The sequence below is a fragment of the Oryctolagus cuniculus genome, chromosome 21, assembly GCF_051225735.1.
Source record: "Oryctolagus cuniculus isolate XC-2025 breed Fujian yellow rabbit chromosome 21, ASM5122573v1, whole genome shotgun sequence".
NCBI classification, from domain to species: domain Eukaryota; kingdom Metazoa; phylum Chordata; class Mammalia; order Lagomorpha; family Leporidae; genus Oryctolagus; species Oryctolagus cuniculus.
The window spans coordinates 23,559,732-23,586,401 of NC_142887.1; the positions used below are offsets into that span (position 1 = coordinate 23,559,732).

At 47.9% G+C, this 26,670-nt stretch overlaps 1 protein-coding gene across 5 annotated transcripts in view; it reads left to right on the forward strand.

Moving 5' to 3' along the window:
• Window positions 1-26,670, forward strand: part of GRK3 (G protein-coupled receptor kinase 3) — a 133,970-nt gene that overhangs the window by 16,192 nt on the left and 91,108 nt on the right. For all 5 annotated transcript variants that reach the window (XM_089322920.1, XM_089322919.1, XM_051835475.3 and 2 more), the window contains exon 2: window positions 11,096-11,172. In XM_089322920.1, coding sequence (XP_089179046.1) covers window positions 11,109-11,172 — 64 coding nt within the window. In that variant the 5' untranslated portion in view covers window positions 11,096-11,108. The remainder of the gene's footprint in view (window positions 1-11,095; window positions 11,173-26,670) is intronic.

Here is a 26,670-nt window from a genome sequence, read left to right on the forward strand (position 1 = left end):
ACTGCACTAGACAATGTGAAACGAGGCTCCCTGACACTAACTGCAAAGATGCAGGGGACTCATAGAGCTCATGTGCAGGCAGAGGCCCGGGTACTCTAACCAGTGTGGACGGGCTCACCACCTCTGGACCTGCAGCCTTCCCCGGGGAGGAACGAAAAACCTGCAAGGAGGCTATCAAAGGGAGAGCACAGGGTAAGAAGTACGAGCTTGGGAGACTGTGCCCATTCACTCCCCGAGGAGAGTCGGCTTCAACTGAGCCTCGTTCAGAAACGGTTATCTAGTAAATCACGGCGCTAAGGTTCAGGCTTCTCGGGAGAATAAGCCCTGTTACATAAGATGTGCTATCCATCTAATGAAACGCTGCAGTGTGAGTCTCTTATTAGCATTAACAGCTTTCTATTTTTAAATTGAATATTAAAATATTAAAATGTCAAAGCATTTCAAACTCTTTAAAAGAAGTGTTTTCTAACATGCTGGTCTCAACCAGGCATCATGGTGGTACTTGCCAGTGAGACCAGTATGAAGAAAAACCTTTACTAAAAGAAGTAAAAAAAAAAATTCTGAATAAAAAGAGAGCTCTAATTGGTGACTGGCTGGGATGCCCAGCATTGCAGAGACGTCCGCTCACCTCACACCAGTGTGGATTCGAGTTTGAAATCCGATGAGAACTTTAAGGAGCCTGACAAGTGAATCCTTGTTCATCTAGAAGACAAAAAGGGCAAATATCAGCCTTGGGATTTTGAAAACTGAAACAGTGGGAATCTGCTATGCCAAGTGTGAAATACTGGTGTAGCAGTTAAAACTGCGAATATTCATATCCCTTCTATTGATCTATCACCTATCTGTCTATATGTCTATCCATCCATCTGTCTATCTGTCCATCTATCATCTATTGATTTTTCTATCCATCTTTCAGCCTTCCCAAACATTTATCAATAGGTGTATGTATTGATCTATCATCCATTTATGTATTATTCTATGTATCTATGTCTATCCATCTGCCCAACTATGGTTTGAGTAAAGGTGGCATATTGAGTTAAGAAAGAAAGGTGGTATATAACCAATAGCAAAGTTGTAATCCCTCGGCATGTGTACAAAAATAAATTCCAGAGTGTCTAATGAGATAATCATAACAAATATTAAAAATGTGACAACCTGAGATAATGAACGTTTGTTCCTGTGGAGTACAGAGGGCGGCTTTCCTATGTAGTCCCCAGATGTGCAAGGAGACGAATGGATGTGATGGTGCAAATGGAACTGTAGCACGTGACAAAAGGCATCACAAACCAAACTGAAAGATGAGTCCAGGCTGAGCGTCCTTTATCTGAAATGACTTGGACCAGAAGGTTTTCGGATTTCAGATAACCTTGGACTCTGGAATGTGTGTCAATAGCTAGATCTCTTGGGGCTGGGATCTAAATCTTAATGAGATCACCGATGTTTCATACACACGCGGGCTGAAGGGAATTTTATGCAGTGGGTCCAGTGCACCTGCACTTTGGCCGTGGTGTCGCACATGATTTCCTACTGTGGTGTTGGGTCGGTGCTCGGGAAGGGTTGGATTTTGGATGCTCAGTTTGTAGGAGAACAGTTATCGTGGGCGGTCTTCCGGGGATTACTTCTCAGCTTTGTGCATCTGTCTGCCCAGCCAGTGTTCACTAAGACGCCGGAGTGGCTTGCGACGTCCAGGGGAGGAGGACGCGGGAGGCCTGGACTGTGTTCGGGTGTTGAGGAACGCCGGCGAGTTCTCTCCCGTGAGTCGGCCTCTCTGCCTGGAAGAGCTGGACGTTAATGTCAAGGGTGGTGGTTCAGAACTCTTCTCACAGAGTTAGAAGAATACGCGAGTCCAAAAGGGGAGACCGTTTCTGGCCTGGCGTCTTTCTCTGCATGCTTTTGTTTGTTTCTGTTCACGGCCGTTGTGTTTTGCTGTGTGGTCATTTGGCCCAGGCTGATGTGGCTTGTTGGGCCTTCATGTGTTGTCCCCTTTCTTTCTCTTGCTTCCTGCTTGCCCCTTGCCAAATGCTGTAGTTCAGCCAAATGGCACTGGGCTCCATAGCACCCTGTAGCTGCCCCGGGTGAGCGTCTGTGCCACACTGCACTGGCACTGCCTGTTTACTCTGTCCCCACCCCCTCTGCAGACAGGCTCCTTCCGGGCAGGGAGAGGGTGGGATTCAGTGCACTGCTAGTGCCTGGATCACAGCCTGGATGCAGTGTGTGCCTCTGGAATGCATCCGTGGTCTTGTCTTCTCAAGGAGTATGTGTCTTCAGTACCCTCTTAGATGTGGTGAATAGCCAAAGCTTTTGTCTCTGTAGAGACAGCTGTGGCAAAGATGTGATTCTTAAAGCAGTTTGAGATGAGAAATCCTTGAGTCCATTTTAATGTGCAAACTCTGGGTCATGGCAGGAAGCTTCTACCAGCTTCAGGAGTGTAGAGTAGAGCTCATTTTTGGTGGGGTATCACATTTTTTAGCACCCCTCTTACTGTCTCCCCGTGAACACCATTAATGGCAGGACGCCTTCTCAGGCCAGCCTGTGGTGCTAATGTGTCAGTCTCGCTCATCTTGCCGTGTTCTTGTGGCCAGAGTATTTTCAGACTGGTGGTGGATCCTTAGCACATCCTAACTGACAGGAATATGCGTAGGTGATGACATTTCATGCAATTTATTCAGAAAAACAGTTCTCTTGCATCTCCTCCTTTGTGGGCCTTTGTGAGGACACACTGAGGCCTGCAGCCTGAGCTGGTGTTGAAGCGGGGTGTTTGGAGCCCCGATGATGGCTGGTGGCCCCCAGGAGCTCACAGGTGCACTGGGAGACATGGAGATGGCAGCAGTTAAAGTGCATTGTGGGAAACGGGACGATGCTCTCCGAGAGGCAGTGGACCAGAGGGAGAGAGCTTGCTTCTATAGAGTTGGTGAGAGCTTCCTGGACATTGGAAGGTGATGGGGGAGGTTTTCCTAATAAAAATGGTGTTACAGGGGGTGGTGTTTACAGAATGGTCGGGCTGTGAAAGAGCCTGTTTCTTTGGGGGCCGTGAAAGCATACAGTGTGGCTGCCATGCAAGGAAGGCTGCTGTAGGGTACAGTGTGTGTGCGTGGGGGGGGGGGTGTCCTGTGGAAATGCTCCTGCAGTATGCTAATGACTTTGGGCATTGGGTAAAGTGACAGGCCTTGTTAATGCTGTAAAAATTTTAGGGGCCTGGCACTGTGGTGTAGAGGGTAAAGCTGCTGTCTGCAGTCCTGGCATCCCATATGGGCACCAGTTCAAGTCCTGGCTGCTCCACTTCCAATCCAGCTCTCTGCTATGGCCAGGGAAAGCAGAAGAAGATGGCCCAAGTGCTTGGGCCCCTGCACCCACGTGGGAGACCCGGAAGAAGCTCCTAGCTCCTGGGGAGTGAACCAGCGGATGGAAGACCTCTCTCTCTCTCTCTCTCTCTCTCTGCCTTTCCTTCTCTCTCTGTGTAACTCTGACTTTCAAATACGTGAATTTTAAATTTTTAAAAAAATTTTTAATATTTATTCTCATTTTTATTTGATAGGCAGAAGGAGGGAGAGAGATCTTTGATCTGTTGGTTTATTACACAAAAGCCTGCAACGGCTGGGGTTTGGCCCACCTGAAGCCAAGAGCCTGGAACTCCATCCAGGTCTCCCGAGCGGGTGGCAGGGACCCAAGTACTTGGGCCATCTTCTGCCTTCCCAGGCACGGTAGCAGGGAGCTGGATCAGAAGCAGAGCAGCTGGGACTTGATCCTTCTGATATGGGACGCGGGCATTGCAAGTAGCGGCTTAACCCACTGTGCCAGAATGCACCAGCCCTATGGTGTATTGTGTTTTAAAAATCTTTTGTTTTTAAAAAAATTGTTTGAAAGAGTAATGGAGAGTTAGAAGAAAATCTTCCATCTGCTGGTTTCTTCCCAGATGTCCTCAAGCATGCGGGGCTGGCCCAGGCCAGAGCCAGGAGCCAGGAGCCAGGAACTCTGCCTTGGTGTCCCTTGTGGGTGGTGGGAACCCTGGTCCTTGGGCAGTCATCAGCAGCCCCCACCCCCTCTGGTGCGCCAGCAGGGAGCTAGGTGGGAAGCAGAGCAGCCGGGACTTGAACGACGCATGATGTTGAGCGGTCTCCTTGGCTTATGTCTTCAGGGAGGTGTGCAAATCATCTGACCATTTTCAGCTGGCTTGCTTGTTTTCTTGAGTTTTAGACGTCTTTTTATATGTTGGCTACCGATCCTTAACCAGATAATGTTTTGCCAGTGTTCTCTCTGCACCTGTGACTTGGTTTTGCATTCTCTGAAGGAAGAGAGAAGTCGTTAATTTTATGTATGGGCTTTTCCCTTACAGTTTATGCTTCTGCTGTCATGTCTGAGGTCTTTGCCTACCCCAGTCACAAAGGAGTTTTTCATATGTTTTATTTGAGAAATGTTGTAGTTCCAGCCTTTACATTTAGATCTGTGGTCCATCTTGAATTACTTTTGTGTATATGTTCTTTGAAGTGATAACTAATACATGTCAGATACTAAAAATCCAGATTGGAATAGAGTAGTATATATAGTAAAGTTGAAAGTAGGATGTAAATCCTCCATAATTGAAGACAAAAATGAAGATATCAGCAGAGTGGATTTCTGAGAGGAAATTAAACTTTTTCAATAAAAAGTTCTCCAAAGATTCTGATTAAGTATATACGCAAGAATCTAATTAACCTTTATAGGAAAGGTATAGTTTGAGTTGTATCCAAGAGGTAGATAAGGAAAAATGGCAACTCAGAACGGAATAGGGAGTGAAGTGCTTACTTTGGTAGCTGTAGGTTTCCAGAACGTTCCTTGAACACTCCTCTAAGAGTGCTCATGGGGGAAAGTGTCACACCAGGTGAAAACCTGATCCTAGTACATGAAGTATGAGAAAGTAGACACGGCGGCCAGCACCGCGGCTCACTAGGCTAATCCTCTGCCTGCGGTGCCGGGACACCGGGTTCTAGTCCAGGTCGGGGCGCTGGATTCTGTCCCAGTTGCTCCTCTTCCTGTTCAGCTCTCTGCTGTGGCCCGGGAGTGCAGTGGAGGATGGCCCAAGTGCTTGGGCCCTGCACCCGCATGGGAGGCCAGGAGAAGCACCTGGCTCCTGCCACTTGGGGGTGAACCAACTGAAAAAGGAAGACCTTTCTCTCTCTCTCTCTCTCTCTCTCTCTCTCTCTCTCTCTCTCACTGTCTAACTCTGCCTGTCAAGAAAAAAAAGAAAAGAAAAGAAAAGTAGACGTGGCGTGTGATTCACCGACAGAGAGGGAAAGGCTGGGATTCCTCAAAGGGAACTGAGTAGGAATCATCCAGGAGCAGAGTTGACTCAGAGGAGCTTAGCGTGCCTCCCTAAGAGCTTGACAGTTTCAAACTTGAGAGATGATGAAAAATTTAATATCTAAGTTTTCTTTTATATCACTTGTATTGAAGCATCTGCTGTTTAAACACTTTAGCAGGAGGTAGCAATTTCCGAAAGCATCACGCTCTGATGTATTCCCTCCGCTACGACGGACAGGCAGGAGCGTATTTAGGCTGGGTGATTTAGGCTAGTGAGATACAAGTGCGTGCAGGGGCCGCAGCTGGTAGGTGTGCGTCCTGTGATTGGTGATGGGGCCATCCCTGCCACAGTGGCAGTGTAGCTTTCCTTTTTTAGGGCGTGTTTTGTAGGTTTGTTTGAAAAGTAAACCCTCATCCTCGCACATACCTTTCCTGAAGCTCAGAATTCGCTTCATGCCTGCCGTGATCCAACAGCGGGCTTTACATGTGCTGAAGGCGCTGGCGCCTGGTTCCTGGCGCTCGTGTCGTTGCGTTGTGCGCGGTCACTGGCCTGTCCACTCACTTATTGTCAGGACTGTCATCGGCATTCTGGAGCCCTCGGCCAGCACGAGAACAGGGAGCTGCGAGTGCTTCCCCTGCTCTGAGCTGCTTGTCCACGCCACCCCCAGACTGCTTCTCTTCCTGTCCCTTCTCAGCCCGCTCACTGGGAGTCGTGTGCTACTCATTCCTTTGCCCTTCAGAAATGTATGGTTTTACCACAGATATTCTCCCGTGGGTTGGAGTTTTGGCTTTGTAGGCGGACTGTCGGGCTTTGTGTCTGAGAGCTGCGGAACGGCAAATGGTCTAACGTACGAATAATTGGAGTACCAAAAAGAGAAGAGAAAGAAAGGGCAGGTGTCGCTCTCTCTCTTTCTCTCTCTCTCTATATCTATATCTATAGATACAGATATATACACATATATATGTACGTATGTATATATGTGTGTATATACATATATGAAGATAAAGTGGCTGAGAATTTTCCAGAATTGGTGAAAGATAGAAATGGCAGATTTAATAAAACTGGAGAATCCCAAGCAAAATAAATGACAAGGTAAAAAAAAAAAATCACTCCTCTAGTTGCATTGTAGTTAAACTGCTGGAAAACAAAGATAAGGAGAAAGTGTTAAAGCAGTCAGATCCAAAAAGAAACACATACAGATGAACAGAGATGAAAATTATAACACAGTTCTTACGTAAACCATGCACGCTGGAGACAGTGGAGCATCGTTAAGTGCTGGGAGCAAACAAAACAAATTTGCCCACCTGGGATCCTACCCCCAGTTTAAAATAAAAAAAAAAAACTTTCCAAAATGAAGGCAAAGTAAAGATGCTTTTAGAGAAATAAGGGCTGAGATGATTCCTTGCTAGCCAGCCTGCCCTACTAGAAATGTTCCAGAAAACTCTAAGCTTAGGCAGGTATATGATAACAGATGACACTGGGACCCTCACAAATGCATGAAGAGCCCCGACAATAATAAAAAGGTTGACTATAAAAGATATTTCTTTTAGTTCAGTTAACATAGTTGCGTGTGTAGAGCAAAAACAATAAAAATATATATGTATGTGTCTCTTAAAATTCAGTAAGACCCCAGTCCTCAAAACGGGAAAATATTTGAATGTTTCACTGCGGAAGATACGTGAATGACCAACAAGCACGCACACAACTGTGTAGGCTGATCACTCATTAAGGGCACAGAAGTTAAAACAGCCCTAGCTGGCACTTCACACACAGCAGAAGGGCTGAGACAAACACGCCAGCAATGCTAAGTGGTTTCAAGGCTGTGGAGATTTGCCTGATTTGCTGATGGCACTGTGAAATGCAGCCGCGTTGGAAGGCAGCTCAGCAGTTTCTTTTAAAGACTATTTTCAAGGCAGAGTGACAGGAAGAGAGGAAAAGCGGGGGGGGGGGGTGTGTGTGGGGGGTGTGAGAGAGAAAAAGATTTTCATCTGCCTGTTCTCTCTCCAGATGCCTGCAACAGCAGCCAGGACTGGGCCAGGCAGAAGCTGGGAGCCAGGAGCTCCATCCTCGTCTCCCACCTGGGCCATCCTTTACTGCCTCCCAGGCACATTAGTGAAAGCTGGATTGGAGGCAGAGGAGCCGGGATTCAGTGGGTGCTCCAGTATGGGAAGTGGGTGTCCCAAATGGTGCCTTCACCTGTTGGGCCACAACTCCTGTTCCTTGGCAGGTTCTTAAAAAAATTTTAGACCATATATTTATCATGTGATCTAGTTAATTTTCTTACACGTATGTGCCTAAGAGAAATGCATCCACACAGACCAGTGGGTGGCATTATTTATAATAACTCCATACAGAAAACAATCCCCAGGTGTATTGAATAATGGATGGATGAATAATCTGGAGTATTTATACCCTGAATTCTACTCAGCAGAACAGGAGAATTAGAGGCACCTTTGGAAGATTATGCAAAGGGAAAGAAGCCAGATACAAAAGACTGAAGTCTGATGATTCCACATACACGAAATTTCTAGAAAAGGCAGAAATATGAAGACTGAATGCTGATGGGCATGGGGGACTTCCTGGCCTGATGAAGGTGTTTCACATCTGCACCGGTGGGGCAGGCATTTGGCCCAGGCTGCTGCTTGGGGCTTCCACATCCCACGTAGGAGTGCCTGAGTTCAGGTCTCGGCGTGGCTGCCTGTTTCAGCTTCCTGTGCTGGGCCTTCTTGGGAGGCTGCGGGTGATGGCTCAACTTCCTGGGTTCCTTTGGCCATGTGAACTCAATCCGGTCTCCTAGCTTTGGCCTGCCTAGCGCCAGCTGATGGGGGACGTTTATGAAGTGCATCGGCAGAAGGGAAATCTGTCTCTCTGTATCTCCACCTTTCAACTAAAAAACTGCATTGAGATGTTGGTTTTGTAAGATTACTAAAAATCACACGCAGGGGTGCGAGCTGCGGGGTAGCAGGTTAGGCCGCTGCTTAGGATGCCCACATCCTGTATTGCAGTGCCAGTCTGAGTCCTGACTGCTCCACTTCCAATCCAGTTTCCTGCCAATGCATCCTGGGAGACAGCAGATGATGGTTCATTCTGGCCTCATGTGGGGGACCTGGAAGGAGTTCCTGGCTCCTGTGTTCAGCTTGACACATCCCTGGCTACTGCAGGCATTTTGGGAGTGAATCAGAGGATGAAAGATTCTCTCTCTCTCTCTCTGCCTTTTAAATGGATGAAAATTAAAACAATAACAACAATAACAACAACAACAACAACAACAACCAAGTTTATACTTATAGTGCCATGTGCAATGTGAATTATATCTCAAAGTATCTGTAAGGATAGAGGAAAAATAAATGGGAAAATACAAAAACAAATAGTGGAATTATCAGCTTAAACCTGTATGCACTATCACACTAAATGCAAGTTGTTGAAATATCTCAATGAAAAGGCAGAGATCATTTGTAGGCTGAAAAAGTAAGATCCAGCTATTCTATTTTAAATAGAAAGGCATAGATACTTAAAAGCAAAAAAAAAAAAAAAAAAATCATATACAGTGGAACCAGGAGAAAGCAAGTGATTTGATTAACATCTGAAGGTGTTATATAATCTTAACAAAGATTATAAACAGGCATGAAGAAGACCCATTTCCTAATGATAAAAGGATCATTTTGTTACATGAATGTTCATATACTTAACAGCAGAGCTATAAAATGTGTAACACAAACAGCATTAATAATGGGGGAAGCAGACTCATAATTAGAGTTTGGGATTTCACCACCTTCGGTTTCAGTAATTTCTAGAAAACGTAGATAGAAACTCAGAAAGGATGTGCAAACTTTAACAACCCTATCAGCCAGCTTGTCCCAGCTGACATTTCTAGTCCGTGCAACCGCAGCACACACAGTCTGTTCAAATGTACATAAAATACTAAGCAAGACAGATCACGTTCCAGGCAACAAAGCAAATATCAACAAATCCTGAAAGAACTGAATCACCCAAGAGTTAAAGTTCAGGAGTTGGAAGGTGACTGGAAATTTCCAAATATTTGGGAATGAAACAACACAGGACTAAATAACTGGTAGGGCAAGGAAGACATCTCAAAGGAAACTAGGAAATAATTTGAAGCAAAAGAAAATGAAAGTAGAATGTATTAGTATCTGTGCCATGCATTTAAACCAATGCCTAGAGGGAGCTTTTATAATTTTAAATAATGATATTAGAACTATTTAAATTCTTTGATTTAACTTGTTTTTAAATGTGAAAGAATTTTTGTAAATTTTTAAACATTTTCAGGTATACAGGTTTCTTGTATGTCATATATACAGATTTAGAAAAGCTCTGGACTGGAAAGAACCCCATGTCTGTCAGCAGCAGATTGGTGGGTAAACAATGTGGAGTGCCAGACAATGGCATACTGTTTGGCGCTAAAAAGGAGCTAAATACTTACATACACAGCAGTGAGGACGAAGCTCACTCCTGTCAGGTGGAAGGAGCCAGACGCAGAAGGCAACACGTATAACTGTCTTTAGATGACACACTGGAGCTGGAGCGTGTAAAACACACTACGCATGGCCGGTTGGTCAGCAGCTGCCTGCGTGGTGGGAGGTGGGGAGGGGGCACCATCTGGGGTGTGGAGGTGTTCTCCCTGTGATGAGGAGAGTAGCTCCTAGGGGTCTGCATTTGTCAAAGCCTCATCTGACAGGAAGCTTGAAATGTGTTTGATGACAGAGGAGTGATACTTCAATTATTTATTTTTTTATTAAAGAATAAAGTAATGGCGGTAAATCGCTGCCCACTCTTACTGTCAGGGCTTGAGAGACTGCGTGTTCCACCTCCTCACGGGGGTGATCCCTGTTGGGCTCGCTTGCTGAAGAATCCATCCTTCCCCCACGTTCCTGTCTTGCCACTGCTGTCACAGAGCAAAGTTCCATGCCTGTGTGGCTCAGTTGATATGATTCCTGTCCAATTTCATTGATCAGTTTGTTTGTCCTATCTTAATTACTTGAGCTTCATGATGAGCCCGGTATGTATCTATCTTCAGAAGTGTTTTGACAACTCTTGATCCTGTGTTGTTTCATATACATTTTATGAAGAGCTTATCTGTTTCTATGTTGTATGAAAAACCTTGTAGCAATGTTGATAGGGATGATGTTGGGTTTTATGGATACATTTGGGTAGGCTTTGAATTTGTACAATATTAAATCTTTGTGTTCATTGCTTTAGTGTATCTTTCTGTTTGTTAAAACCTTCTTTAATATCTCAGTATGATTTTGTAATTTTTCCCTGTAGTTTTTGCACATATTTTGAAAGATTGACTTCAGGGTGTTTGATGTTTCTTATTTTCTTGCAAGCAAAATCTTTCTTCTAATTATGTTTTCTCATGATTCATTGTTGGTGTATAGAAATGTGAGTTTTCGGAATAATCCTATGTCTAGAGAAGTTTTGCTTCTGTTTGAGGAAGAAGCTCATTAATTGATTGGCAGAGTTTGGGGTGCGTGTGTGTGTACATGTGTAGGGTTGTTTGTGGGGTGTGTGTGTACATGTGTAGGGTTGTCTGTGGGTTGTGTGTGTGTACATGTATAGGGTTGTCTATAGGGTGTGTGTGTGTGTGTGTTGGAGAGTGGTGATGTGGAGGGTAGATTTTCAAAGTCCTTAGGTCCTTGTCTGTAGCTGAGTCTCTACCTGTAAGGTGGGGCGGGGGGAGGTGACTCCCAGGAGAAGAGGTATCCAGTTTCCAGGTGGAGAGAGGGTCTCTCTTCATTTCGGGATGGCTGCTCATGGTGCTGCCTGTGCTGATCACAATGTGTCACTCATTTCTTTCAGTATCCGGAGTGTGATGCAGAAGTACCTTCAGGAGAGAAATGAAATAACCTTTGACAAGATTTTCAATCAGAAAATCGGTAAGTCCCGCCCGTTGCCTGCTCACCTGGTGCCCTGTCATTCCAGTAGTGATGTCCCGTGATAACACAGCGGGTATCAGCGCAGCCCCTGGGGCTTCATAGCAAACCTCAGGTGCTTAATCGATACTCGATGCTGGCGCGCATTCCTGGTAGTGCATCTTGTGAATAGGCATTAGGAAACTCACCAGTTGGAATCTGGGTTTTTTCTTTTTAAAGATTTACTTATTTGAAAGGCACAGTTAGAGGGAGGGAGAGAACTCCCCTTGCTAGTTCATTCCCCCGAAATGGTTGCAGCAGCTGAGACTGGGCAGGGTAAAGCCAGGAGCTCCTTCTGGGTCTCCCACATGGGTGCAGGGGCACAAGCACTTGGGCCATCTTCTGCCTTCACAGGCACATTAATTAGCAGGGAGCTGGATGGGAAGTGGAGCAGCCAGGTCTGGAACTGGTGCCTGTATGGGTTGCTGGCACTGCAGATGGAGGCTTTACCTGCTCTGCCATTATGGCAGCCCTGATTCTGGGTCTTAAGACAGTTTAGGGGTTGCTCAAATCAGGGGATCGGGTGCTTAGCAACCAGAAGCTCTCTGGAGCAGACCTCGTGGCGCAGCAGCCTAAGCTGTGAGCCGGGATGCCCACCTGTGCGCGTCCCAGCACCTGTGCTTCCGATTCAGCTTCAGACACTTGGGCCCTGCCCCACACATGGAAAACCCAGATGAGTTCTGGGCTCCTGGCTTCAGCCTGGCCCAACCTGAGCTGCTGAGGGCATTTGGGGAGTGAACCAGCAGATGGAAAACCTCCCTCCCTCCCTCTGCCTCTGCCTCTCTGCAACTGCCTTTCAAATAAAAAATCTTTTAAAAAATTTTAAAAACTGTACTGAAAATGCACAGGCATTTTCTTGTCATTTCCTGAATGCAGTAGATGACTGTATACGCAGCTTTGTAACGGATAGTATAGGAAATGTAGCGGTGATTGAAGGTACCCAGGAGGATGGGTGTAGGTCCTGTGCCAGTACTGCCTCCTGGTATAAGGGAGTTGAGCATCTGCAGGTTTGGGGGGTTTTGGAGCCAATCCTCTGTGACCCCCTGGGGCCACTGTGGTTCTGTCTGCCTGGTTAATAGACACAGGCACACAGATCTCTTTGAGACTGGGTATTTGTTGAGATAATAATGGGTTCCTTTCTTTTTAAAATTATTAGAGACATGGAGAGATAGAGATAGAAAGAGAGTGAGTGTGTGTGCTTGTGTGTGTGTATGTGTGCATGCTTCTCCCCGACTGGTTCACTGCCCTGCAATGGCCAGGACTGGGTTTGGCCGAAACCCAGAGCTGGGAACTCCATCCAGGCCTCCCAGACGGGTGGCAGGGATCCAACCACTTGAACCATCATCTGCTATATCCCGGGGTCTGTATTAACAGGAAGCTGGGGTCAGGAGCCAGAACTTGAACCTAGGCACTGGCTGTAGGGCGCAGGTGTCTTAACCAGTGTGTTAGACTCGAGGCCTGATGCCCTTCCCGGGCTGCCCGTTTGCTTACAGATGAGCAGCTGTAGACACAGGGAGGGGAAGTGACTTGTTCTCATTCCCAGTTCCCCTTCTTTAATCTGATAATTCTGTAAAGACTATTGATAAGGAAACAGTGAATGTGAAATGTACCACTGCAGGTTGCTGGGTAAGAACTGGATGGAGTTTTAAAGAATTGTGGGCCCTCTTGATAGACAGTCACATCAAGAAGAAACTGGTATGGACAGCTTTGATGCACGTTGCGCTCTGCAATCAGCCAGGCCGCGAGGGCAGTCTTCAGTGGACGAGGCCTCCATGATGAGCTGAGAAGCACAGGAGCTAGCAAGGTGGATGACATAGGAGTGGGCCATTTGGTGCCACGGTTAAGACATCACGTGGGACGCCCACATTCCCTGTCAGAGTACCGAGTTCGAGTCCTGGCTCTGCTCCCGATTCCAGTTCCCTGCTGTGGCTCACTCCAGGAAGGCAGCAGGTGATGGCTCGAGTACAAGGTTCCTTGCCACTCAAGTGGGAGACCTGGATTGAGTTCTGGGCTCCTGGCTTCATCTGGTTCAGCCGGGTATTGCAGGCATTTGGGGAGTGAACCAGTAGATGGAAGATTCATTCATTCATTCTCTCTCTCTCTCTCTCCTTCTCCCTCTCCCTTAGCCTTTAAAATAAATTTTTAAACAAGGGCAGCTGAGGTGCTTTGGCGAGGCAGCTGAGGTGGCCTGTGTGTGCTTCTAGGAGAACGCGGGCAAGCAGCCAGTGGTCCCGCCCCACGCAGGGCCCTGTCGTGCCGAGCGGCAGGATTTGGCTGGGGAGCAGATGAGCTAAGAGGGTTTGGCTTTTGTTCTTATCTATACCAGTGCTCTCCTTCGCTTCTGCTTTTGTGCTGAAAACCAGAACATAAAGCTATCATGGTAATGAGAGAGAGGAACTCTTGTGTCGTGGGAATTATTTGCTAGTTAAGAAGTTTTTAAATTTATACTTTGACTTTATCATGATCTGTTTCCCATGGCGTAGAATCAACCCACTGAAAGATGTCGTTCCGGGGCTTTTGCTGTATTCACAGTTTTGCAGCTGTACAGTGTCATTTGAGAGCATTCTCATCACCCTGGAAAGAAACTCTGCCCCTCCCCTTTCTCCCTTCTCCCTGGTTCGTGGCAGCCAGGAATCTGCTTTCTGCCTCTGTGGGCCACTCTGCATACGTGGAACCAGACACGGTGTGGTCCTTTGCGTTTGGCATCTCAGCCTCATGCCTTTTTGCAGACCACATGGTGTGTTGGCCGAGCTGCCGCTGGGCTCATTTGGGTTGTTTCCACCTCCGGGCTGTTGTGATGGTGCCGCTAGGAAAGGAAAGACTTCCTGGGATCTAAGCGGGTGGCTTCCTACTGTTAAGACACAATGGTAGATGGTGAGAAGCCTGCCTTCCCTCCTGCCCCCTCTTCCCGGGTTCTGAGACACAGGGAAGACTGAAGACATCTCCTTTGTGCTTGTGCCCCTGCTCCCTTCTGTAACCCTTTCCTGTCCACCATTGCCACCCCCTCCCCTCCCCAGGACACACAGGGCCCCCAAACTTGTCTCCTCCACTGTTTGCCTTAAACCAACATGACCCTGGCCCCAGGGCCTTTGCCTGGAGCCCCTGCTGCGTCGCTCTGGCCAGGTCAGCTTGCTTCAGCTGTGTAGTCTCGCTGCGTGCGAATGGGCCGTGAGTTGTGTCTCACGCTCTTAAGAGAATTGAAAGTTGCTTACACATAAGGAAAGCAGTTCCTTCTCGCCTTCCCTCTGGTTGGCAAACTGGGGGCAGAAACTTGGAAGGTCATGGTCAACGGCAAGACTAAGCAATCGACTAGGAGAGATGGTGCGGGGTCAGTGGGCTGGACACAGCTCTGCCTCTCTGCCTCTCCATGGCGTCCAGGGCTTGTCCGGCTGGCCCCTGTTTTTGCCCTGTAGCATTTTCACTTTCTGTGTAGCGGTAGGGGCTGGGGGAGGGGGAGGGTGGGCCATGGCAGAGGGGAGGGGAGGCATGCCTTTAGTCTGGCTCTGCAGGTCCTCTTCTGCCTTCCTTGTCCAGCACTGTCCTTCCCAGCTGACCTCCCATCTGCTCCACCTGCTCCTCATGGGACTGGCCCTTCCCCCATCCTCTCCTCTCCCCTCCTCCCTCCTGCTCTCCTGGAACTCTGTTGTTTCTCTCCCGCCCCCAGCCCCTGCCTGTCAACTCCTGTTCTCTCCTGGTTCCATGCAGCTGGCCATAGCGGGGCTTGGGGGTTGTTGGCTGTGCAGGTCTCTCATTTGCTGGCCTCTGAGGCTTTACTGAGATGGTGAGAGATGAGCAGCCCCATGGGCTCTGCCTGAAGTGGTTGTTATTGCATTAGTTTTTATTTTGTTTTTTTGTTTTTTTTTTTTTTTTGAATCTGTGGAAGTGAGGCCAATCATAGTCCTTGCTCCTGGCTGTCGTGTGGGTTGGCAGGGGTGGGCGTGGAACCCTCTGCACAGGGATTGGCTCTCAGCAGAGGCTCAGTGAATGGAAGCTCTTAAATGGAATTGATTTTCTGAAATAGTTCTCGCCATACACAAAAGTAGGCTAACACAGTGAGCACACACACTTCTCATCACCTAAATTCACTGTTTTGCAGCATTTTCTCTCCTATCTCCTCTGTGGTTGCTGAAACGTTTTAAAGCTAATCAGCAAATCGCACTTAGCTCTGCCCCTGTGTACATCTCTTATAAAGCATGAGTGCTTCTTTAACTCCTTCTAGAATGCCAGCGCCTTTATCCCAGCCAATGAGGTTTGTATTGATTCTTGGTCTATGCTCATACCCAGTCCCTATTCAGGTATTTCAGATTCAGAACCAGTCCTCTACTCTGTGTTTGGAATCGGGATGCAAGTGTTGGTTCACTGTTAGAATTGGTAAGGATGCGTGTTAACCCAGAACAGGCCACCCCCTGCATGCACTGGAGGAAGTGGGGTACATCATGTCGCAGAGTGTCCCGCACTCTGGACTTTTCCATCTGCGACTGCTTGGTGGTCTTTGAATCGCACTTCTGCTCATAGTTCTCATAAGGTGACCACTCTTCACGGCGTGATAAACTTGAGCCTCGGCTCTCAGCAGGAGACGTGGCACAGTGTCCCTGCGTCACCTCTGTCAAGGCTGCCCAGGTACGTCAGCCATCCAGTCCCTCACCCAGCAGTGAGCTCATCTTCATTTCTGTGTCATGAATGATCTTTGACTGAATCAGTTATTAGGGAGTTATAAGCGTTCTCTAAGTGTGTTATTCCTTCTGCATTTTCTAATCTTGCTGACCAGTTAGGGCTGGTCTTTAAATAGTTTAGGAGTGGGTATTTCGCCTGCTGGTTAAGGTGCTTGTGTCCCACATCAGAGTCTGACTCTGGCTCTTGACTCCAGGTTCCTCCCCGTGCAGACGCTGGGATGCAGCAGGAGATGGCTCAAGGAATTGGATTCCTGCCACCCATGTGGGAGACCTGGATTAAGTTCCTGGGTTTGGGCTCCAGCTCTAGCCTAGCCTTACCTATTGCAGGCACTGGGGGAGTGAACAAGCAGAAAGGAACTGTTTCCTTTTTTCTGACTCTCAAATTAGAAAATGCCTAATATGTATACACAGCATATATGATGTAGGAGAGATGATATGCATCTTTCGTGTAGGAAAGGCAAGTGGAGTCGGCAGAGTTCTAAGACGAACCCCTCGACCTTCACATCCTGGTGCTAGTCCCAGGAGTAAGGTGGTTAAAGAGGCTTTTGTAGATGTGATGAAGGTTGTTGTCTGGGCTGAATCAACTCACACGAACCCTTTCAAGTCACGAGCTCACGGGCAGGCACTTGCCTCAGGCTTGGGATGCCCGAGTTCCATCCCAGGTCCCAGCTCTGCTTGTGATCCCAGCTTCCTGCGAATGCACACCCTGGGAGGTGGCATGTACTTGGGTCCCTGTTGCCCACAAGAGAGACCTGGATTGAGTGCCCAGCCTGACCCAGCTATGGCTGTTGTGGGTGCTTGGAAAGTGAACCAGTGGATGGAAGATAGTCCTTTGTCTGTCTCTGTCTCTCTGTCCTTTAAATAAAATGAAAATAAGCACATTAAAAAAAATAAAATATGCACCATAGCGTTAATCAGAAAATACTGAAAAGAACAAAGCGGTGGGTCTCCTCCATCTGGCGGCAGTCCCACTCCCAAGTCTGCATCCTGCAGGTGCGCACTTGGGAGGGACTTGTGTTCCCAGCTCCACAGGGCACGTGCCCCACCGACTCCGTGCCATGTTGCTGGCTTTGCAGGTAGATGGGGCTGTGAGAGACAGACTCTGAGTATTCCCCAGGAGCTAAGGAATGTCTCTGGCTGGCAGGCCCCTTGGTTCTACAGCCACACACGACTGAATTCTGCCATCTTAGTTGGAATTTGGAGGCACTCACCCTCCTCCCCCAGCCCTCCAGATAAGGGGGACTGGTGGGCTCCTTGAGTGAGGCCCAGGCGGAGAACTCGGCTCAGGTGACCTGAGCCCCGCACCTGCAGAGCCGTGAGCTAATGAGCAGGTGTTGTGCAGGTACTGTGCACACAGAGGTTTGTTGTGCAGCGGTACAGAAGTGGCAGAGCAAGGTAAAGCTTAATTCGTTTCTAATTGCCCGTGTTCCGGACGGAGAGGTCCTGACAGCCCCTTCCCTCCTCCTCTGCCTGCATATCTGGAAATGCTGTGTCTTCACAGAGATCGTTAGGTGGATTCCGGATTTGCTGTCCGCTAAAATGACAGGTTGAAGTGTTGACCTAGTGTCCTTAGTTTGGTTGGTTTTAAAGGGCAGCTGGTTATTGAGGAGACAGTAGCATCAGGGAATCGGTTACAGTTAACGTTGTTTGGTTACTATTTTCCTTCCATAAGCTCTGTTGAAATTGTAATTTCCTCATATGCAAGGCGGGGGGTGGTGGGGAGGAGATGGCCTGTGGTTAATTCCGTCTGTCTGTGGACAATCTACTTAGCTTCCGTGCACACTCGCTCCCATTAAAGGGGCATGTTTCAAATTATAAGGGGGCCCCAAAATAGATGCAGAAGACTTGGATTCTGCAAATGGCCTTACCGTGTGTGAAGGTCATCACGGCTAATCTCCTATTAAGGCACATTACAGCTATGGAAGGCATTTCACTTTGTAACACGACTGGTTTGACTTTGTCTGAAATCACTTGGTGTCTGATAGATGACTTTTGGTAGAAAAAGTCTTTGCAACATTTAACTTTTGTACAACCAGCTTTATTGAGGGGTCTTGGTTTTCACCATCTCTTACCTATGAAAGCATAAAACACTTCAAGCCCAAATGTTATACATCAGAAAAAAGATTGGCAGCCTTGTTCATTGAAGTGGATGAAAAAGGTATCTTAAAATCCTGGAATGTTTTCTTTTTTGCTTTGCTTGTTTTCAGTGTTTTTGTATGCTTATGAAAAAAAAAATTTTTTGACAGGCAGAGTGGACAGTGAGAGAGAGAGAGAGAGAGAGACAGAGAGAAAGGTCTTCCTTTGCCGTTGGTTCACCCTTCAATGGCCGCCATGGCTGGCGTGCTGTGGCCGGTGCACCGCGCTGATCCGATGGCAGGAGCCAGGTGCTTCTCCTGGTCTCCCATGGGGTGCAGGGCCCAAGCACCTGGGCCATCCTCCACTGCACTCCCTGGCTACAGCAGAGAGCTGGCCTGGAAGAGGGGCAACCGGGACAGAATCCGGCGCCCCGACCGGGACTAGAACCTGGTGTGCTGGCGCCGCAAGGCGGAGGATTAGCCTAGTGAGCTGCGGCGCCGGCGAAAAATTTTTAATAAGCACTTCTGACGTACCTACGTCTCTTTGATTTTTTTTTAGGGAATATTTAGAACTTTCTTTTCAGGAAAAGGACTTTGTGAGGTAGCAATTTCAGTTTTACTAGCGTGTTCTTTCCATAGTGACACATACTTGTTTGTTCTCAAAGTCCGTGGCAAGTGGATGAGGGTCCTTGGAAAAGTTCATGGAAGCTGCAATGAAAAGATAAGTTTACTGGGGGCCAAGTTCATTGTCTATGAAGTTCATAGAAAATGCCCATTAGGAGAAATATAGGCCCGGATGCCCAATAAAACATTCACATTGGTTCTAGGTAAATGCCCTTTGAGATCATATGATGTCTGAGACCAACATAAAAAGTAATCAAGAAATTGCAGTGAAAAAGAAAAACGGAAAAGGAATAAAAGGTGCCAGGGAAGGAAGGAAGGACAGACGGCCCACGCGTGCTAGTCTTCACGTGAGCCTTTCCTGGCTTCCTGGCCAGGTCCTGCCTCTTTGGGAGTTGTGCAGACTTGCTCGTGTGTCATTTTACCTGGCATATAAAACGCTCAGTGCCGTGTGTACTGCGTAGCAAGGCACAGTTTTCTTACACTAATGGCAGTAACTCCCATCAGCCGCGGGAGCAGAAGAGCTCGGGAAAAGTGAAATGGCAGCGATTTGAAAGCTGAGCGATTTGCCAGCCTGCCGTTCTGGGCCTGGGGGCTCACGCACCGGCGTCCCTCTGGGGTCCAGCGAGCGGTGGATGTGAAAGGATTGTGTCACCCCAGTAGCTTTTTCGAATTCTTCTTTTTGGACGTGATAATTATGGCTGCCCTTACAAGTGGAATGATGACTTAAAAGACAAACACAGAAGACAGCCGTGTGTTCTTATACACCTGGCTTAGCCTTTTCATCCTCCTCCTGTCCCTTGCCCCAGAGTCTGGGAGGCCGCGCTGCAGGGGCCGGTGGCATTGCCCAGCCTGGGCAGACCCTGGCTAGGCACTAGGTAGGAACTGTTACCCAGGCTCTGGTTGAATCCGGATGCCAGCTAAGAAGACGGCCTTGCCAGTAGGTTTTTAAGTAACAGCTTTTCTCTCTTTCCTGGTGCCTTTGTTCTGTGGGCAGCATTTTCATTAGGAAACCCAATTGGAGACGTCAGGATCTGCGACCCTCATTTCCCCAGATCTCCTTGCCTGTTGCTGCATTGCCTTTTCAATTGAAAATCCAATTAGCTGTGCTTCGTCAAGTGTTTATCTCTGCCATTTGAAAGCTTAAATGGATCTTTAACTCTTTCCCTTGCTGCAAGCCTCCACCAAGGCGTGGATAAGCGATGCAGAATTGAATGGGGCCACAGGGGTTTTCCTCTCTGAGCCAGTTGGTTGCTCTCAGCTGGACAAAGTTCCACCGAGAGGTCAGCGTGGGAGCATTTGTCAGGGGAAGGGACCTCATGTGACCGAGGTAGAAACAAAAGGAAAAGAAAAAAAAAAAAAAAAAAAAGATGGCGGCTGGTTCTCAGTTAAGATTTTCCCCGCTTTCCCCCCACGCCAGAAGGCCAAGGCGAGGTTGAGTTGAGGACAGAAGGCCATGCGGTTGCTGCTGCTGCTGGAATGAAGGTCCCTGGGCTCGCGTCGCGGCTGCTTGCAGGAATAGCCTCACACCGCCTTTGCATTCCTGCCCATGCTCTCAGAGCAGCGTGAAGCCAAGCACCTGGTTCCCACCCTGATAGCTTTCTGCTGGCCGATGGACAGAAAAGATTGTTTTGGGTGTGGGTCAGGAGAGAAATCCCAAGGCAAGCCTGGGCAGGGAGAGTCAGCCAGTCCCTCGCAGAGACTATTTATAACATTTGGAGCACAAGAGAGAAACTAGGACACCTTTTTAAAGAAGCAAATGTTTTTACCTTGGAAGATGCGTTTGCTCTCCCAAGAAAGATTTTTCTTGGAAATGTTCACTGCTTTGAGTGTGGCTGAAAGTTTAACCTTAAGAGCAACCATTGTCGGGTTGGCGTCTGGACTGGTGATCAAGACACCAAGTAAAGATCAGAGGGCCTGGGTTCCGTTGCCGACGGCGGCAGCCCCTGACTCCAGCTTCCTGATGAGGCAGACCCTGGGGGGCAGTGGTGACGCCTCCCGCAGGTGCTGGGTTTCTGCTGCCTGTGTGACAAACCTGGATTGAGTTCCCAGCTCCTGGCTTTGACCTGCCTAGTCGGAGCCATTGTAGCATTTGGGGAGTGAACCAGCAGCTACCAGATCTGTCGCTCTGTCTGCCTCTCAAATAAATATAAAAACTTAATTAGGATCATGTTAAACTTGGATTTAATTTAAATAGGTATCTTGATACCTATTTAAGTATAAGTGGTCTGAATATTCTGAGTGAATGACAGAGATCATTAGTTTGGTTAAAACTTCATCTCAGCCATCTCCTGCCTATAGCAGACCCACTTCAAATACAGACGCACTTGAAAAATAACTCAGCTGGGGGTTGAAGTTGCAGCACAGCGAATAAAGCCACCACTTGTGGCGTAGGGAGGCCACATGGGCGCCAGTTCGAGTCCCAGCCGCTCCAGTTCCGATCCAGCTCCCTGCTTATGTGCCTAGGAAAGCAGTGGATGATAGCCACAAATATGGAGAAGGCTAGGATGTCTATGTCAGTTTTTTTTTTTTTTTTAATTTGACAGGTAGAGTTATAGACAGTGAGAGAGACAGAGAGAAAGGTCTTCCTTCTGTTGGTTCACTCCTCAAATAGCTGCCTCGGCTGGTGCTGCGCCAATTCAAAGCCAGGAACCAGGTGCTTCCTCCTGGTCTCCCATGTGGTGCAGGGGCCCAAACACCTGGGCCGTCCTCCACTGCCCTCCTGGGCCGCAGTAGAGAGCTGGACTGGAAGAGGAGCAACCGGGACTAGAACCTGGTGCCCATATGGGATGCCAGCGCTGCAGGCAGAGGATTAACTTAGTGAGCCACGGCGCCGGCCCCTATGTCAGTGTTTTCTGAGCAGTATGTCACTGACCCCTATCCGTCCAAGGGTCAGTTCCTCACACAACACAGCAGCTGGAAGGGGTGTGCTACTGGGTGTTTCCCAGAGAGAAGTGACAGTGTGCGTTCGTGAGACGGCGTGGCGTGCAAACGTCCACGGCAGTCTGTCTCTCATAACTGTCCTGATGGGAAACCAGCTGCGTCCGGGAACAAGCGGACCGTGTGAGGTGCGCGCAGTGGGAATGTGTTCCGTACGGGCAGGTCCCAGGACCCCTGACGGATGTGAGTGGCTGGGATCCCACGCTGTGCTCTGTGTTTTCCTGCACACGCCTGTGGTGAGGTTTGCGTTTTGAATTGGGCACGGCGAGAGATGGACAGCCGTGACTGACAGTGCGGTAGGACCAGGATGACAGGGCGCTGTCAGAACCGTTAACGTGAATGTGTTCTGTGTCTCGCTAAACAGCCGCTGTGCTGTAATTTTGGACTGTGGTTGACCACAAGTAACAGCAAACCACAGAAAGCAAAACTCTGGATAAAGGGACACTATTATGATTGAGGGGAATGAATAATTTCTATAAAGTACACTCCCTTAGATTATTTATAAGAGAAACCAGCTTACTTACTGAAAGGCAAAATGTTGAGACAGAGCAGCCCAGCGGCCATGATGGAGTGGGTGTACTCTAACCCCAGCTGGCAGGCTGCTGGACAGAGTTTTGGCCTTGGACTTGACTTGCTGCTGTCCATCTCCTGCATCCTCATTTGTGTCCTCCCTTGAGTGACCTCCGCCCCTCCGCACGGCCAGAGCTCTACCCATTTCATTTCCAGCTGTTCGGTCACTAAATCTTACTAGTGATCATTTCTCATGCCACATGCCCTCGCCCCCATTGGAACAAATCCAAAGCCTCACTCATTATCTCTCCTCTTGGCAGAAACCCAAACTGAGAGACCAGCATGAAAGCACACATGTGCACTTACACCCATGCACACATACAGGTGGGCGCACGCGCACACACACACACACACACACACACACCCCTGGCTCCCTTTCCCCTTTCCTGCTGGCTGTTCCCTGCATCCCGGATCCCAGGCTCTGGCACCACTTGGCATGTCTGTATCTGGTCCCCGCTGCAGTGTCACTTCCCGTGTCGCCGCCACCCCTCGGCTTATGCCGTCATTTCCTTTTGGGGTCTCCCCAACTAGCTGCCCAACTCAATCTTTGCTTTCTCTGTTTTCCAACTCCTGTGCCATGATCTGAAAAGACAGCATCCTCCTGCCGGGCTCATGTTCTGAGCCTGCCTGAAGTCGCTGCTGTGGGGTGGAGGCCCGCTTGTCACCACCGTGCGAATCCCAGAACCCACGCCCACTGCACGTCTCATGTTCCTCTCGCCTTACGCCTGCCATCACGCTCTGCCTCCCCACGCATCCCACCCTCCTGGGTTCACCACTTCTTCTTCTTCCTCTTCCTCTTCCTCTTCTTCTTCTTTTTAAAGATTTACTTATTTATTTGAAAGTCAAAGTTAGAGGGGGAGACAAAGAGCTCTCCATATGCAGGCAGGTTCACTCCCCAGATAGCTGGCCCTGGGTTCCCCACCTTTTATCCCTGGCTTTGGTTAAAGACAAAGTTTACTTACCCCCCCCCCCTCCAGTTCTGACTGTAAATCGCCTCTCTCCTCACACCCCGCTGCGCTCACTGTCTCAGTGCTCACTGGACGCTGGCCGAGGATTCTGTGGTGTTGCCGGGTGCTTCTGTGGTCTCCTCTCCCCAACTGGAAAGAGCATAACTTTGCTGAGAAGATAACGTGTCTCCCGGAGCAACATGTGAGCAGTGAGGCAGAGGAATTGACCCCCCCCACCTTTCAGTATGAGATGATTCCAGCTGCCACTGGTGCAGAACTCTTAACTGTAGCATTTGTTGAAAAGACTATGTAGATCGAGAGGCCCTTATTCAAAACACTTGGGACCAGAAGTGCTTTATATTTTCCTGTATTCTGGAATGTTTGTATGTAGTAATGAGGTATCTCGGGGGTGAGACCTAAAACTAAACAGGAAATTTATTTCTATTTCATGTAGTCACACACATAGTCTGAAATTTATTTTTTCCCAAAGAAAAAATTTCATAAGTAAAAATTTCATAAGTACAACTTTAGGAATAAAGTTATTCTTCCCACCACACCCACCCTCCCGCCCACACTCCCTCCCCTCCTCCCCCCTCTCCCCTTCCCAGTCCCATTCTCCATTAAGATTCATTTTCAATTAACTTTGTACACAGAAGACGAACTCTATACTAAGAAAAGATTTCAGCAGTTTGCACACACACACACACACACACACACAAAGCAGAACAAATTTTACAGTTAACTCTCATAATACAACTCATTAAGGACACAGGTCCTGCCTGGGAAGTTAGTGCACAGTGACTCCTGTTGTTGATTTAACAATTAACACTCTTATGTATGACGTCAGTGACCACCCGAAAGGCTCTTGACACGAGCTGCCTAGGCTATGGGAGCCTTGTGAGTCCACAAACTCCGTCAGTATTTAGACAAGGCCATAAGCAAAGTGGAAGTTCTCTCCTCCCTTCAGAGAAAAGTGCATCCTTCTTTGATGGCCACTTCTGAAATTCACTTTACACAATGTAAGAGTAATTTCATAACCTAAACACACAGTTTTGTGGCTTCTTCCTGGTCTCCCATGGGTGCAGGGGCCCAAGCACTTGCGTAATCTTCAGATGCTTTCCCAGGCACATTAACAGGGAGCTGGATTGGAAGTAGAGCAGTGATATTCAAACTGGGGCTCACATGGGATGCTGGCGCTGCAGGTGGCGATTTAACTCACTCTGCCCCAACACTGGCCTCTAAACTTAGATTTTTAAATCCATTTCCATGCACTCTTTGAAGTACCCTTGTACAAAAGTGTCTCTAAAAATAAACCGACTAAACTCTTACTGAAATGGGACACACATATCCAAAGTGATCCAGTCCTGAGTTCAAGCGCCTCATGAATTATCACACAGCAGACACGTGTGTCAGTTGGCTCATCTTGCTCTCTTATTTCCTTTCTTGTTAAAGTTATGGTTAGACTAAACTCCACTCCTCGCCCTGTTTTGTCCGGGCCTTGTTTGTGCTGTACATTGACACCCTAACTTCCCTAAGACCGATTTTAGTAACTGCTGTGAGAGACAGCTTCGGGAGCTAAAAGTCACATCGCCTATTTCAATTGTGCTTCTAATTCCTTTTAAATTATTTAAAATATCTCTTTAATTGTGCGTTTTTACCACCATCTGTGCACAGAACTGCGGTAAATGAAACAATTGAGCGTGATCTAGAAAGAACATTGGCATGGTGGTGTGGCCAGGCGATTGTAACTTTCATGTCACTGCGTAATCAAACCCTTTAGAAAGACCGAGAGTAACTCCGCTCTGGGAAGGCTCGCAACAGGATTTTCTTGCCACTGTGTCCTCATATTTCCCTCCGAGTTCCTTTGTTTGCCTCCCAGTGAAGGGCCAGTTGCTTGGAACATTCCATGAATTTTTCTCTGGCCACATTCATTACCATTCTTGCTTCTGTCTGTTGGAGTCTTAGCATTCAGGGCTCCCAGTCTCTCCATTATCTAAATGAATGCTCCCATTAATCAATCTAAGAATATTTGATTGACGCTTTGGAAGAACATGTATGTGCTGGGTTTAAGGAGGGGGCAGGGATGGGTAACTTGAATTTCAGAAGAGAATGAGCACTTACTAGGCCCAAATTATCTTTCATTTATAATTTTTTTCTTTCTGTAAAGCTTTAGGAAGGGAAACCTCCTCATGAATTGTGCAGTTATTATGTCAAAAAATTAAATAGCGAAATCTCCAGTTTTGAGTGAAAAAGCATATTTAAGATTTACATGAAACGGATTAATGACATTAACTAAATATTCCCTTCTATTTGTATTTCTTTGCTCCTATTAGAACTCAGAAGAAATGAAAGAGGGAATTATGTCTTGGGAATACAGGTTAATACTATTCAGCCAGGAAGGCTATGATGTCTTTTTTTTTTTTTTTTTTTTGACAGGCAGAGTGGACAGTGAGAGAGAGAAAGAGAGAGAGAGAGAGAGAGAGAGAAAGGTCTTCCTTTGCTGTTGGTTCACCCTCCAATGGCTGCCGCGGCCGGCGCGCTGCGGCCGGCGCACCGCGCTGATCTGATGGCAGGAGCCAGGTACTTCTGGTCTCCCATGGGGTGCAGGGCCCAAGGACCTGGGCCATCCTCCACTGCACTCCCTGGCCACAGCAGAGAGCTGGCCTGGAAGAGGGGCAACTGGGACAGAATCTGGCGCCCCAACCGGGACTAGAACCCAGTGTGCCGGCGCCGCAAGGCGGAGGATTAGCCTAGTGAGCCGCGGCGCCGGCAACTATGATGTCTTATAAGAGTTTTCAATTGTTTTTTAATCTGTATGCCTTTTTTTTTGCTTTGTGAGTTTGTGTTCTGTTTATTATTGGAGATTATTTTCACTTGTATAGAACATGGGCTATTCTGGACATGTCAGAGTAGCTGTTGATAACCTCTGCGTTAACAAGAACCTTTCTAGTCACTTGTTAGTTGGGTGCCGATGTGTGAAAATGTTTACCTTCCATATGAACTTGTGCTTTATGAGAAACATCCCGCAGATATTAAGGACTCTGTAAGCTCTGGCTTCTAGAATCTTTAGCTCCCAGTTGGTGGCTCACTTTGAGCCAGTGTAGGGGAACATGTGGTGAGCCTTGTTCCTGGCTCAGTTATATGCCCCCCATCTTTTCTTTTCTTTCTGATTTCGTGCTATTGAAGTGTAATGTAAATAAACCTCACCACTTAGATACAGAATTCTGGGTTTTGACATAAGCATCAAGTGTGCAACTACTACCAAAATCAAGATACAGAGTTCATCACCTCTCAAAACTTCCTAGTACCAGTTCCCAGTCAGCAGTTGCCCTACGCCCACCCTCTAGCAACCACTCATCTGTTTCATCGTCCTATGCTTCCTCCTGTGCCAGAGTGACACAGAGGGGACTTCACAGAGTTCGTGGAAAATGGAATTAAAAGATGTTTGGCGTAGTGCGTAAGACCATGGCCTGCACCGTGGGCACCAGTTTGTGTCCTCTCTGTTCCACTTCCCATCCAGCTCTCTGCTATGGCTTGGGGAAAGTGGCAGCAGGTGGCTCTGGTGCTTGGGCTCGTGCCACCAACATGAGAGACCTGCAGGAAGCTCCTGGCCTCTGCCTGGCCCAGCTGCGGCCT